This window comes from Rhinoraja longicauda, chromosome 1 (assembly GCF_053455715.1).
Source record: "Rhinoraja longicauda isolate Sanriku21f chromosome 1, sRhiLon1.1, whole genome shotgun sequence".
Lineage (NCBI taxonomy): Eukaryota > Metazoa > Chordata > Chondrichthyes > Rajiformes > Arhynchobatidae > Rhinoraja > Rhinoraja longicauda.
In genome coordinates, this window is record NC_135953.1 from 103583636 (window position 1) to 103596077 (window position 12442).

Consider the following 12442-nt stretch of genomic DNA (forward strand, 5'->3'; position numbering starts at 1 on the left):
CAGTGCAATGTGCTCCCAGTTGCTCGATGTGATGTGGAATTTCTAATGGGAAACTGTTCAAACAAAGTTTCTGCTACTTCAAAACTAAGGGCACCCCTACCTCGGTAGTCAAATTGTGTGAGGATAATGAAAATGATGCTGATGAAGATCATCGGTATGAAGATAATGCTTGCATTTCAATAAGTTTGGGGGCCAAGGTTGACTCCTTAGTGGACTCACGATAACATTCAACCTCAGCAGAACAAAGATCCTCTGCCAACTTACCCTTGAACTCTGACAATAAAGATCAATGGTGAGGCCCTGGAAACCTTGGACCAAATACGATAACATGGGAGCCATCTCTCAGCAAAGGCACACATCAATTCTGACATTCATAATCACCTTCGGTTGCCAATGCAGCCTTTGGCTGACTGAAGAGGAGCATGGCTGTAGATCAAGACCTTGGACCTGGTACAAACTGTGGTCCACTCAACAGCCTGCCATACTTTATGTTTCTGATTATCTTCTGTATGTATATCAGGAAACTGGAGAGATACCACCGATGTTATCCTGCAAAATCCTCAAGCTACTGCTAGGATAAACAGTCCACTATTCATAATTTCTCCCAGTATTGCAACCCTAATTAAATTGTCAGCATTGATGCACTTGTTTGCATACATGACACCATGCTTCCAAAACACTTTATTGCAAGCTGTCACAGAAATAGGTGGGCAACATTTTCAAATGCGGTCTAAGCCTCCTTGAAGAAATGTATCGTCCTCATTGACACCTGGGAATCCATCTTTGCATGTTCCTGCCATTTCATATTTGCATTGAGTTCTTTGCCCCACTGAAGATAATAAAAGTACCTGAATGTAAAAAAAGTGAGGGCAGCACAGTAGCCCAGCGTGGATTTTCTCTGGGATCTCTGGTTTCCTCCCACACTCCAAATGTCATACAGGTTTGTAGGCTAATTGGCGTGGTATAATTGTAAATTGTCCCTCGTGTGTGTAGGATAGTGGTAGTGTGCGAGGATTGCTAGTTGGTGCGGACTTGGGCCGATGGGCCTGTTTCTGTGCTATATCTCTAAACTAAACTAAAACTAAAGTAGAATAAAGTGTTTTGGGCAACAAGTAACCTGGGATTGCTTGACTAATCTGAGAAAGTGAGGCTTTACCCTTTGGGAGGTTGAATGTAAAGCAAAGGTATATAGTTGATGGCAAAACCTGTAATAGCATTGTTGTGCAGAGGGATCTTGGAGTCCAGGATTATAGCTCCCTAAAAGTGGCAACACAAGTAGAGAGACTGGCAAAGAGGGGTATGGTTTGCTTGCCTTCCTTCATTAGTTAGGACATTGTGTATAGGAGTCAGGAAGTTATAAGACTTTGGTTAGGCCACATTTGGAGTATTGCCGGCAGTTCTAGTCACCACATTACAGGAAGGGCGTGGAGGCTTTGGAGAGGGTGCAGAAGAGGTTTACCAGAATGTTGACTAGATCTTGTGGTATTAGCTACAAGGATAGATTGGATAAACTTGGATTGTTTTCTCTGGAATGCTGGAGATTGAGGAAGACCTGATAGAACTATGGAAAATAGTCAGTCGTCAGAACCTTTCTCTCAGGTTGGAAATGTCAAAGATTAGAAGGGATGCTTTAAGATGAGAGGGGCAGAGTTTAAAGGAGATGTGTGGGCATGTTTTTCTGCCCAGAGAGTGGTGGGTATCTGGAGCATGCAGATACAATAGTGGAGTTTAAGAGGCTTTTATATAAGCACATTTGTATGGAGGGATATAGATCATATACAGGCAGATGAGATTAGTTTAACTTGGCATTATGTTTGTCACATACATTATGGGAAAAGGACCTTTCCTTGCGCTATACTTTTCTATGTCTTTTGTTTGAACATCTGTTGGGATGTTTTCCCACATTCAGTGCACTATGTAATGCAGGTGGTTGTAGTTTGTATGAACTTACTGTCTCATTGGCTACATGTGACTACATTTAAGAAAAAATAATTTGCTGGCTTTGAATTGAAAGATGTTCAATTAAGACCATCGGTAGATCAACGTTTCCTTGCACATCTCATACTGGAGGATCCATTCCCACCCCACTCCCCCTTTAATTCATTTGAAATCCTGAACAAAATATGTTTTACAATTCTATGGTTAGGGTACAGAACGTTCTCATCGGAATGTTTGTCGAATGCTTTGTAAGTGATTCCATTTATTCTGTTCCTGCAGTATCATCTTGTCCCATTTTGAAGATGAAAAGCTCAGGAAAGCCACTCTTGGGATCATTGGAACTGATAGATGTTGTGACAATTGTAAATCAAGGTAAGTGATCCTGCTGGGGATACAGTCAGTCAGAAGATTAACGATCAAAGTGTTCTTTTGCGAATAAAGATGATTTATGTGCAACACAGGCTTCGTAGAATTCAGATATGTATTTCTCATTGAAGTCCAGTTTTATAATTTATCCATAGAGTATCCTCTGGGGATAGTTTGTGTATGCACTTAAAAATCACTGTTTTGTTAATATTTCCCATATTATTGTAATTTTACAAGAAATTACTCAACAATATATTGTCTGACCAGGTGCCATATATGTTATCATTTTCAGGCGAGAGTGGTGTTGAGCAATTCACCTTCAAAATAAATTCCTCTAAAGTTCTACTGTGGCTGCCACCTGTTTATATTCAAGACATTGTGGAATCTTATGTTGCAGAAGAAAAACTCAAAACTCAGAATATTTAAGAAAGTTCAATTAATATTAAAGACTAGTAACTTTAGACAATGATTGTCTAAACTTTAACCAGTGATCCAGAAGGAATTCAGATGAAGGATGCTTAGGTCCAGGCTTCCCTTGTGTAAGAGACGGTGATCATTTGAGTTGAGCACCAAAAGAAGATTTGGCGAAAGGTCTTTGACCTGAACTCTATTTCTCTGCCTGCCTCAGCGATATACATCGGGAAACAGTGTGAGCAAGCTCAAACTACTTCTACAAGCCAAAGTAACTAGAATTATTTATGCCCTCATGACACCATGGTTACTTGTGGGGTTGAAATAAGCCATAATTAATCAATGTCTCTGTATCCTTTCATCTTTGTCTTTCCCCTGAGTTAACTTTAATCTTATGTTTCTTGTTGTTTTGAAAAACTCTCCCCCATATATCTATCACATATATACCATAAATGTCAATGTCCCTGGGGACACTTTGATTCTACTCGCTAAATGGGGTTCCCTCATTAAAGAGATCATTCGTTAATCTTTGGGAGACTTACCTGCTAAACACAGTGACAAAGACCAGCTGTAATCTCAAAGTTCCAATAGATAAGACCTAGATTGAACTGTGAAGGACTATCCTCCCCCCAATAGATAAGTAAGCCTGCTTTTCAGCAGAATGTTTCCGCTTTAGCCATTCCATCTACATTCTTGGCCATTTTTCCCCATCATGCTCCCCAGTATGTGAGCCCTAGGGTTAACCAAATTATAACCAATTCATCTTTCTTATAATTCTCAAAATTCCCGACAACACTCAGAATATTTAATAAAGTACAATGGATATAAAAAACTTATAACTTTAGGCAAAGCTTTAGCCAGTGATTCAGAAGGAATCCAGAAGGATCCGTAAGAGACGGCGGTCATTTGAGTTGAGCACCAGATAAAGAAGATTGAAGATGTTTAGCAAAGGGTCTTTGACCTGAAACATTAACTCTATTTCTATGCCTGCAGAAGTCACCCCAGCTGAGTATTTCCAGCATTTTCCGGTTTTATTTTAGATTTTCAGCATGTGCAATTTAAAAAAATATTTTTGATGACTTGGCCAGCCACCCAATGGAATATCTATCTTTGCCTCTCAAATGAAGCCTGTTTGGTATTTGCATGATCTTTCACCCCACGGATTTGGATTTTGCATTTGGGTTAACTGAATTTCAAAGGTGACCACAAAAGTTCAGAGTATTTTTGTATGTTTTAAATATGTGTAATGATAAGCATATTTTTTTCCAAAAGGGATGCAATAATTTTCACGTTTCTGATTTTAATTTTCAATTTATTTCACATTCCCCATGTTATTGCTAGTAGAATCGGAAGCTGTACTTATACAGATGAACCAGAAAATGAGATGCAAGATTTTGGAAAAGAAGTATATCAGCTGCTTACTGCAATTTGTATTTTAGGAGAAAGATTTGGTATTGGAGTTCCTGTTTTGTTCTTGCGGGGTTCTGTAAGTACTTTGCTTATTATGTCAAATGTTCCAGGTGTTATTTTTATTTAGTGGAATTTTGGTACATGTTTTCAACTAACATGTTTCTGAGCTTTTGCTGGCAATTTGCATCAAATTCAATATATCACTGCTGATGCTCTTGAATTTCCCACTTTTTGGAATAAAGACGAAAATGTGGAACAGTTAGAGAAGGGATGATGGCAAATAGGTGATGTTCTAATCTTGCCCAGTGTATGTGTGTGATTTAAAATTTCAAATTGAGCTATTTGTGTCAGTTTGGTATATGAAACTAAAATTCTGACATAATTCAGTGTCATATTTATATGTTTTGATTCTATTTACATGTCGATATAGGAATTTGATATGTTTAACAAAAGCATACATTTTTATATATTTATAGAGTTATATAGGACAGGAAAATCATCCCACTGACCAAGGTGCCCCATCTAAGCTAGTCCCATTTGCCCGTGCTTGACTCGTGTCCCTCTAAATCTTTCCAGTCCATGTACCTGTCCAAGTATATTTAAAATGCTGTTATATTTCCTGCTTCAGCTACCTCCTTTGGAAGATCATTCCATAAACCCATCACCCTTTGACTGAAAAAGGTGCCCCTGAAGTTCTTAATAAATCTTTTCCCTCTCACCTTAAACCTATATCCTCTGGTTTTTGATTCCCCTGCTCTGGGTAAAAGACTCTGTGCATTCACCCTATTTATTCTACTCATGATTTTATACACCTGTGTAAGATCACTCTTCAGCCTCCTCTGCTCCAAAAAATAAAGTCCTAGCCTGCCCAACCTCTTCCTCTAGCTCAGTGTCTCTAGTCCTGGCAGCATCCTCATAAGTCTTCTCTGCCCTCTTTCCAGTTTAATGACATCCTGCATGTGGCAGGATGACCAAAACTGAATACAATATTCCAAATGCAGCCTTTCCAAAGACAACATAGGGAATTGTCCATTGCAACAGGGCAGTGGGTCTAAGCTGCATTTCAATTGTTTGTCCTCTGTTCCATGATTCTTTGGCAGTTTCTGTCACACTCTGGGCAGGATGACAGTTGGGTAATTTTTTTCCAGTGTTAAAGTATGTCTTGGAGTAAGGAATCAGTCATCTTTCTGATTTGCTTCCTTTCCTTTTTAAATGCGTTACCACCATTACGTGATATAGGGATTCTGCGTGAGTGAACTTTCAAAATTAACATCTGTAGCATCTTTTGAGGCAGTATACAGCCCAAATGTTAATATTTTATAATACCTATTGATCAATGCAGTTATTTTAAATTGTTATGTTGACTCTCACTGGTGTGCTGATTTTGTACTGATTCTGAAGAATTGAGAATGGCTGTCTTCAACAAAGGTAAAATTACTTGGTTGGTGAAGGTGGTTCGGGAAGGGTATGTGGGGCGGCGGGTGAGGGGGGGAGCCAAGATTTCATATTATCTGTGAATATGTTGGGTGTGAATATATATGCTATTTCAATCTTAATTGAAGTAAGAGTATTTCAGAGTCAGTAATAAAGCTGCTTATATTTGTAGCTGTCTTATGATAGGCTTTGGAATCATAAATCTGCTGTACAGGAGGGTGATTAACCCATTGTGTCTGTACCTGCTCTTTAAAGGGCACCCTAATTAGTCCTATTCTGATTTTACACAAGAGCCCTGCAAAACGTTATGGGTATATATTCAGTTCCATTCATAAAACTTTTATTGTAATTTTCTTTCCCACCATCCTTTTTCAGTAGTGCAATCCATATCATCATTAGCCAATACATTTAAAATAAATTCTGCATGTCCACTTTAGTCCTTTGGCAGTTATGTTCAGCTTTGTTCTGTGATTGTTAGCTGTTCCATTATTGGAAAGATTTACCCCTTATTATCCAAATACTTCATAATTTTAAAGAATTTACTTACATCAAGTGCTCTCTAATCTCAATCATTCTACGTAATTGAGGTTACAGATTTTGGGTACTCCCCTTTTAGATAATTAGATAATTTAGATCAAATTATCTAAAGGGAATACCCGAGATCTGTAGCCCCAATTACGTAGATTGAATGAGATTAGAGAGCAGGTGATGTAAGTAAACTCTTTAAAATCATGCAGTATTTTGATAATAAGGGGCACATTTTTCTTCTCAGAGACTTATCTTCTTTCCTAAAATGTATTTCCCAGAAATGCATGCAGTTATACAAGATAGAACTGTGCAGCACAGGAACAGACCCTTTGGTCCACAGTTCCTTTGCTGAAAATGATGCCAAGATAAACTAATCTCCCATGCCTGGATCCATATGACTCCATTCCCTGCATATCTATTTGCCTATGTAAAAGCCTCAAACCTCCACTACAGTATCTGCTTCCACCAAGACCCTGATGGCGTGTTCCAAGCACCCACTCTCTATATATTAAAAAAACGTCACATTGTTAAACTTTCCCCTCCAACCTTAAGGCTATGCCCTCTGGTATTTGATATTTCTACCCTGAGAGACATGTTCTGACTGTCTACCCTATCTAAGCCTCTCATAATGTTATATACCTATCAGGTCTTGTCTCAATCTCTGATCCTCTAGAGAAAACATTTGAATTTAGTCAAACTTCTCCTTATAGCTTATACTCCCTAATGCATTCAGCATTCTGGTAAACTGCCACTGCACTGTCTTCACAGCCTTCACATCCTTCCCTTAAGGCTTCCTGTAATTTTTATACTTCATAAACTCTTGTTTCAAGAGAGGAAGCCAAGGATCTTGACAATTATATAACTAATGTGCAATGCATTTCATGGTAACTATGATCTATTTGATAAATGAGGGAAATACTTTCCTTATATTCGTAGCACTCGCAACGTTTGCCAGAACATCATCGTAATCACCATCTGTTTGGCAGTGGAAAGAACCATCCTGAAAGCTGGTGGAAGGCACTGGGTCTTCTACTTATCACTGAGGATTTCTTGCAGGAAAAGTCCAGCTGCAAGAGATTTGCTGTCACAACTGTTCTTTCTATGAAGGTCAGCTTGATTTATGTTTGTGCTGGGCAATTGGGGAGGGAACAGGGTGGTTACGTATTTAAAATACATGGGTATTTTAAAAGTCACAAAGAAACAAATTGACTGCCTATCTTGAACACAAATTATACTCATTCCAAAGAGTTAAATTAGTTCCTTGATGAGCAATTGGTAGTGGCACAACTAGGAATTGTGAATGTTTGTAATTCCTATAAAGAATACTTGTTTCATCCCAGAAGGATTATTACATTCCTTTCTGCTGACAAATTAAAATAATCTGTCATTTGTCTCCAGCAAGTAGATAATGGATGGAAATTATATTTTGCCAATCAGAACTACTCATTAGATTTTGAATGGAAATATTTAACTCTAATATACTAAAAGAACGATAATCCAGCATGCTTGGGCTCTGGAGCTGGATTAGTGGATTTTCTAGACTGTTGGATGTCCATGTCATATTTTATGCACTTTATTTTAGACGTTACTTTATGATAACTTTTCCAGTGAATCAGGTTGATTGAAAGGGAGCACAGGAATTGGGGATGGGTGAGAGGAAAAGGGAGCGCAGGAACTGGGACCCAGATGAGTGGAAAGGGAACAGGGCAAACATTAATTGATGATCCAGGTGCTGAACTATTGATATTTCCAAATCACGGATAACTGATTATCAGAGGTTCAAGGTCAATTTATTGTCACATGTACCAATTAAGGTACAGTGAAATTTGAGTTACCATACAACCACATTAAGTGAAAAGCAACAAGACACACAACCACATAAAAGTTAACATAAACATCCATCGCAGTGGATTCCACATTCCTCACTGTGATGGAAGGCAATAAAGTTCAATCTTCTTCCTCTTGTTATCCCACGGTCGGGACAATCAAACCATCCGCCGTCAGGGCGACCAAAGCCCCCGAAGCCCCCGTCGAGGTAATCAAAAGTCCCGCGTCGGGGCAGTTGAAACTCTCTGCGGCATGGAGCTCCCGAATCAGCCTCTTGTTGCCAGAGACTGCGGGCTTCGCAATGTTAAAGTCCACAGGCCCCTCGGTTGGAGCTTCGATTCCTGGCAAAGGGATTGCAAGCTCCGCGATGTTAAAGTCCCACAGACTCCCAGGTCGGTCTCCAGGAAAGGCCACCAACTCCACAATGTTCGATCGCAGTGGGGACGGAGATACGATACAGAAAAATAATTGCATCTCCTTCGAGGTAAGAGATTGAAAAAAAGTTCCCCCAACTCCACCCCCCACATAAAACAAACCAAGGAACACGAAAAAACATACTTTTTAACACATACGAAAAGTAACAAAAAGAAGAAAGGGCAGACAGACTGTTGGGGAGGCAGCCACTGCTGGTGGCGCTTTACTGTATTGATAACTTTTGGTTGTTGTTCCAATAAATGTATTGCCATTTTTCATTTGACTTTTTTTTCTACTCAATAACGTTCCTGAAGGAGTAATTCACTTAAGCAGCAGATACAGATTAAGGGTCTTCCAGTACCGGAGGATATGCCAAAGCATTTTATATTCAGTAATTACCTTTAAAATATATTTACTGTTATCATTTAGGAAATACCCCAATCATTTTTCACACAGGTCTCTCATAAATGCAGTCCTTTTCTACTTAGATCATTTGTTTCAGTGATATTCATTGATGGGTAACCATGAATCCTGTAAAATTAGGTTTTTAACATTGTCTAAAGAACCATACATACTTCAGCAGTTGGTGTACCAGTCTATGCATGTTGTGTTTACAATTGGATTGGAGCTTGAATGCACAAACGTTCTGACTTTGACCAGGGGGCATTTTGTATACTTAAAGCCTCCCTTAACTAGTATAGAATACCAGCACTCCAAGGGTAAAATTATGAGATATGACATGAAGGAGAATTTTGTTCCCTAAAATATAAAAGGTCAAAAGGCAGGATGGTGGAAAGGACTGAGGATAAAAGAGCTTAACCAGATCAATGCCTGCCTTTCCAGCAGGTAATTAAGAACTGGTGACGCAAGGAACTGCAGATGCTGGAATCTTGCGTAGTCTGGAGTAACTCAATGAGTCAGATAGCATCTCTGGAAGAAATGAATATGCGACATTTTGGTATATCATATTAAATCTTTTTTTTTTTTTTTTCACAGGGGCGAGCGTGGTTCATGAAGGCAGCTGATGAGTCTTGTCGTATTCTTTCGCTTCCAGCCACTGAAGAACTGCGTTCACATAGTCTTCCAAAAGTGTATGCAAGGTGTAGTAATTTGATTTCTGTTTTCAGTGCCTATTTCATTTTAAAACAGTACCATTTTCTTTAAATAGTTTTATGCATTTCTTTACAGTCAGTTTCAGCCACCGACCTCGCCAGCAATTGCCTCTCAACGTTCTCCTTCATTGGTCACCCAGCCAGAGCATCAGGTTTTTATTATTCACCATTTTACTTGTTTTGCTTAATGTAAATAATGCATATTATCTTCAGTGCCCTCCATAATGTTTGGGACAAAGACCCATCATTTATTTATTTGCCTCTGTACTCCACAATTTGAGATTTGTAAAATAGAAAAAATCACATGTGGTTAAAGTGCACATTGTCAGATTTTAATAAAGGCCATTTTTATACATTTTGGTTTCACCATGAAAAAATTACAGCAGTATTTATACATAGTCCCCCTATTTCAGGGCACATAATGTTTGGGACACAGCAATGTCATGTAAATAAAAATAGTCACGTTTAGTATTTTGTTACATATCCTTTGCATGCAATGACTGCTTGAAGTCTGTGATTCATGGACATCAGCAGTTGCTGGGTGCCTTTTCTGATGATGCTCTGCCATGCCTGTATTGCAGCTGTCTTTAGCTTATGCTTGTTTTGGAGGTTAATCCCCTTCAGTTTTCTCTTCAGCATATAAAAGGCATGCTAAATTGGGTTCAGATTGGGTGATTGACTTGGCCACTCAAGAATTGACCATTTTTTAGCTTTGATAACTCCTTTGTTGCTTGAGCAGTATGTTTGGGATCATTGTCTTGCTGTAGAATGAACCGCCGGCCAATGAGTTTTAAGGCATTTGTTTGAACTTGAGCAGATAGAATGTATCTATACCCTTCAGAATTCTTTATGCTACTACCATCAGCAATTGTATCATCAATGAAGATATGTGAGCCAGTACCTTCAGCAGCCATACATGCCCAGGCCATAACACCCCCACCACCGTATTTCACAGATGAGGTGGTATGCTTTGGATCTTGGGCAGTTCCTTCTCTCCTCCATACTTTGCACTTGCCATCACTCTGATTGATATAAGTTCATCTTTGTCTCATTTGTCCACAAGACCTTTTTCCAGAACTGTGGTTGCTCTTTTAAGTACTTCTTGGCCATCCTATTTTTGCGGCTAACCAGTGGTTTGCATCTTGCAATATAGCCTCTGTATTTCTATTCATGAAGTATTCTGCGGACAGTGGTCATTGACAAATCCACACCTGACTCCTGAAGAGTGTTTCTGATCTGACAGGTGTATGGGGATTTTTCTTTATTATAGAGAGAATTCTTCCGTCATCAGCTGTCGAGGTCTTCCTTGGCCTGGCAGTCCCTTTGCGATTAGTAAGCTCTTTTTCTTCTTAATGATGTTCCAAACAGTTGATTTTGGTAAGCCTGTGGTTTGGCTGATGTCTCTAACAGTTTTATTCTTGTTTCTCAGTCTTATAATGGTTTCTTTGACTTTTATTGGCACAACTTTGGTCTCATGTTGATAAACAGCAATAAAAGTTTCCAAATATTTTTTTTTTTAACATATGCATACTAAAGAATTAATTTCATCATTCAACTTGGCACTCTGCATCTCATCTTTTTTCATTTGGTATTTTGGATAATTGAATTTATTTTCTTTTTTAATTCGTACTTTTTTATTCATTACCAATTCGGAATTTTCTTTTTCAGAATATGTCACTACGCGAACAGTTTGAAAGAAAGAAAAGAAAAGAAAATGAAAGGTCGTTTGCCACATCTGCAATTAAAAGGTAAATATGTTTCCATGTTGTAATGTTCAGGAGGTCCATTAATAAAGAATAACATCCTTTATAGTTAAAAAATTCCTAGATGCATGCAACAGTTTTTCGAGGCTGAATTCAGAAACAGCAATAATGGTAATACTGAATGGTGCAATTTCTGGTGTCAAAAGTCATACAATGGAGTGGTTGAATATTCCATTCAGTTGAGGTTGGCAGAAGGTTTGGCCATTTGTAATTTAGGTGGCAGGCTGAGATGAACAGCTGATGTTGCTGCTGATAGGAAGTCTGAACCGTTCTAATCTGAAAGCCGTGATGAGAATCCTCTTTGACTAGACTGGCAAATAACTGAATTCATAACTTCTGAATAATTCAGACATTACTCAACAAAACTTGGCCCCGTATCTAATCCGGGGAATCAGCTGCCTTCTTTTGTGAAGTGTAATCCATAACATGAGATAGGTTTAAGTTGAGAGGGTAAAGATTTAAAAGGAACTGCAGGGGCAACTTATTTGCAAACAGGGTGGTGGACATATGGAACGAGCTACTGGTGGAGGTAGTTGAAGCAGGTATTATATGACAACACTTAAATTACATTTGGACAGGTACATGGATAGGAATGTTTTAGAGGGAAACTAGACCAAGTGGACCCGTTGGGCCCAAACAACTCCTGCATTGGTGCAGCACCCTCTCCTCCCGCCCCCCTCTCCCACACCCCCCTCTCCCACTCTTCCCTCCTCCCCCCCCATCCCTCCCCTCCCTCCCGGGAGCAACCCGCGTTTGCCATAGCAATCTGCCTCCCGGCCTGGGTGGCCGCCATTGTTGGAGCGGGGGTGGGAAGAGTATTGTCCCGTCCCGGTGCAGGGATGTTCAGTGGTAGATGGCGCTGGACTCTGGGCGGCGTGGGGAAGGCGCTGAGCCAGCAGGGGAGAGGAGGGGGGACGGGGGAGCCGAGGGCAGGCCCAGTCCTCGGCCCCCACCTCCACCAATGCCCGGCCTCACCGCCGCTGCTGCTGCTGCCTTTCCCTTTGGCCCACGTCAGGCTCGCGGTTACCCGGTCATGTCCAGGCCCAGGCTCCGGCTGCTTCCCCCGGCACCAGGCCTGGTTCTCCCGCCGCTACGGAGCCGGCAAACCCGCTCCCATGTTGATGTGGTATTTGCGTCTAAGACTGTTTACAGTTTTGTTTGGTGATTATAAAAAGATATTAATACTATCAATGCAGCATGTTGTAAAGGGTTTGTGAAATTTGATTACTAGTGAACTGA

General features: G+C 39.9%; 1 protein-coding gene across 2 annotated transcripts in view; it reads left to right on the top strand.

The window, feature by feature from the left end:
• wrn (WRN RecQ like helicase) overlaps positions 1-12442 on the top strand; it is a 74150-nt gene that overhangs the window by 45124 nt on the left and 16584 nt on the right. Inside the window, exons 21-26 of one of the 2 annotated variants that reach the window (XM_078403778.1) lie at positions 2218-2310; positions 4057-4201; positions 7024-7194; positions 9325-9428; positions 9517-9592; positions 11109-11188. In XM_078403778.1, the coding sequence (XP_078259904.1) occupies positions 2218-2310; positions 4057-4201; positions 7024-7194; positions 9325-9428; positions 9517-9592; positions 11109-11188 (669 nt within the window). The remainder of the gene's footprint in view (positions 1-2217; positions 2311-4056; positions 4202-7023; positions 7195-9324; positions 9429-9516; positions 9593-11108; positions 11189-12442) is intronic. The other variant, XM_078403787.1, reaches the window with a different exon arrangement.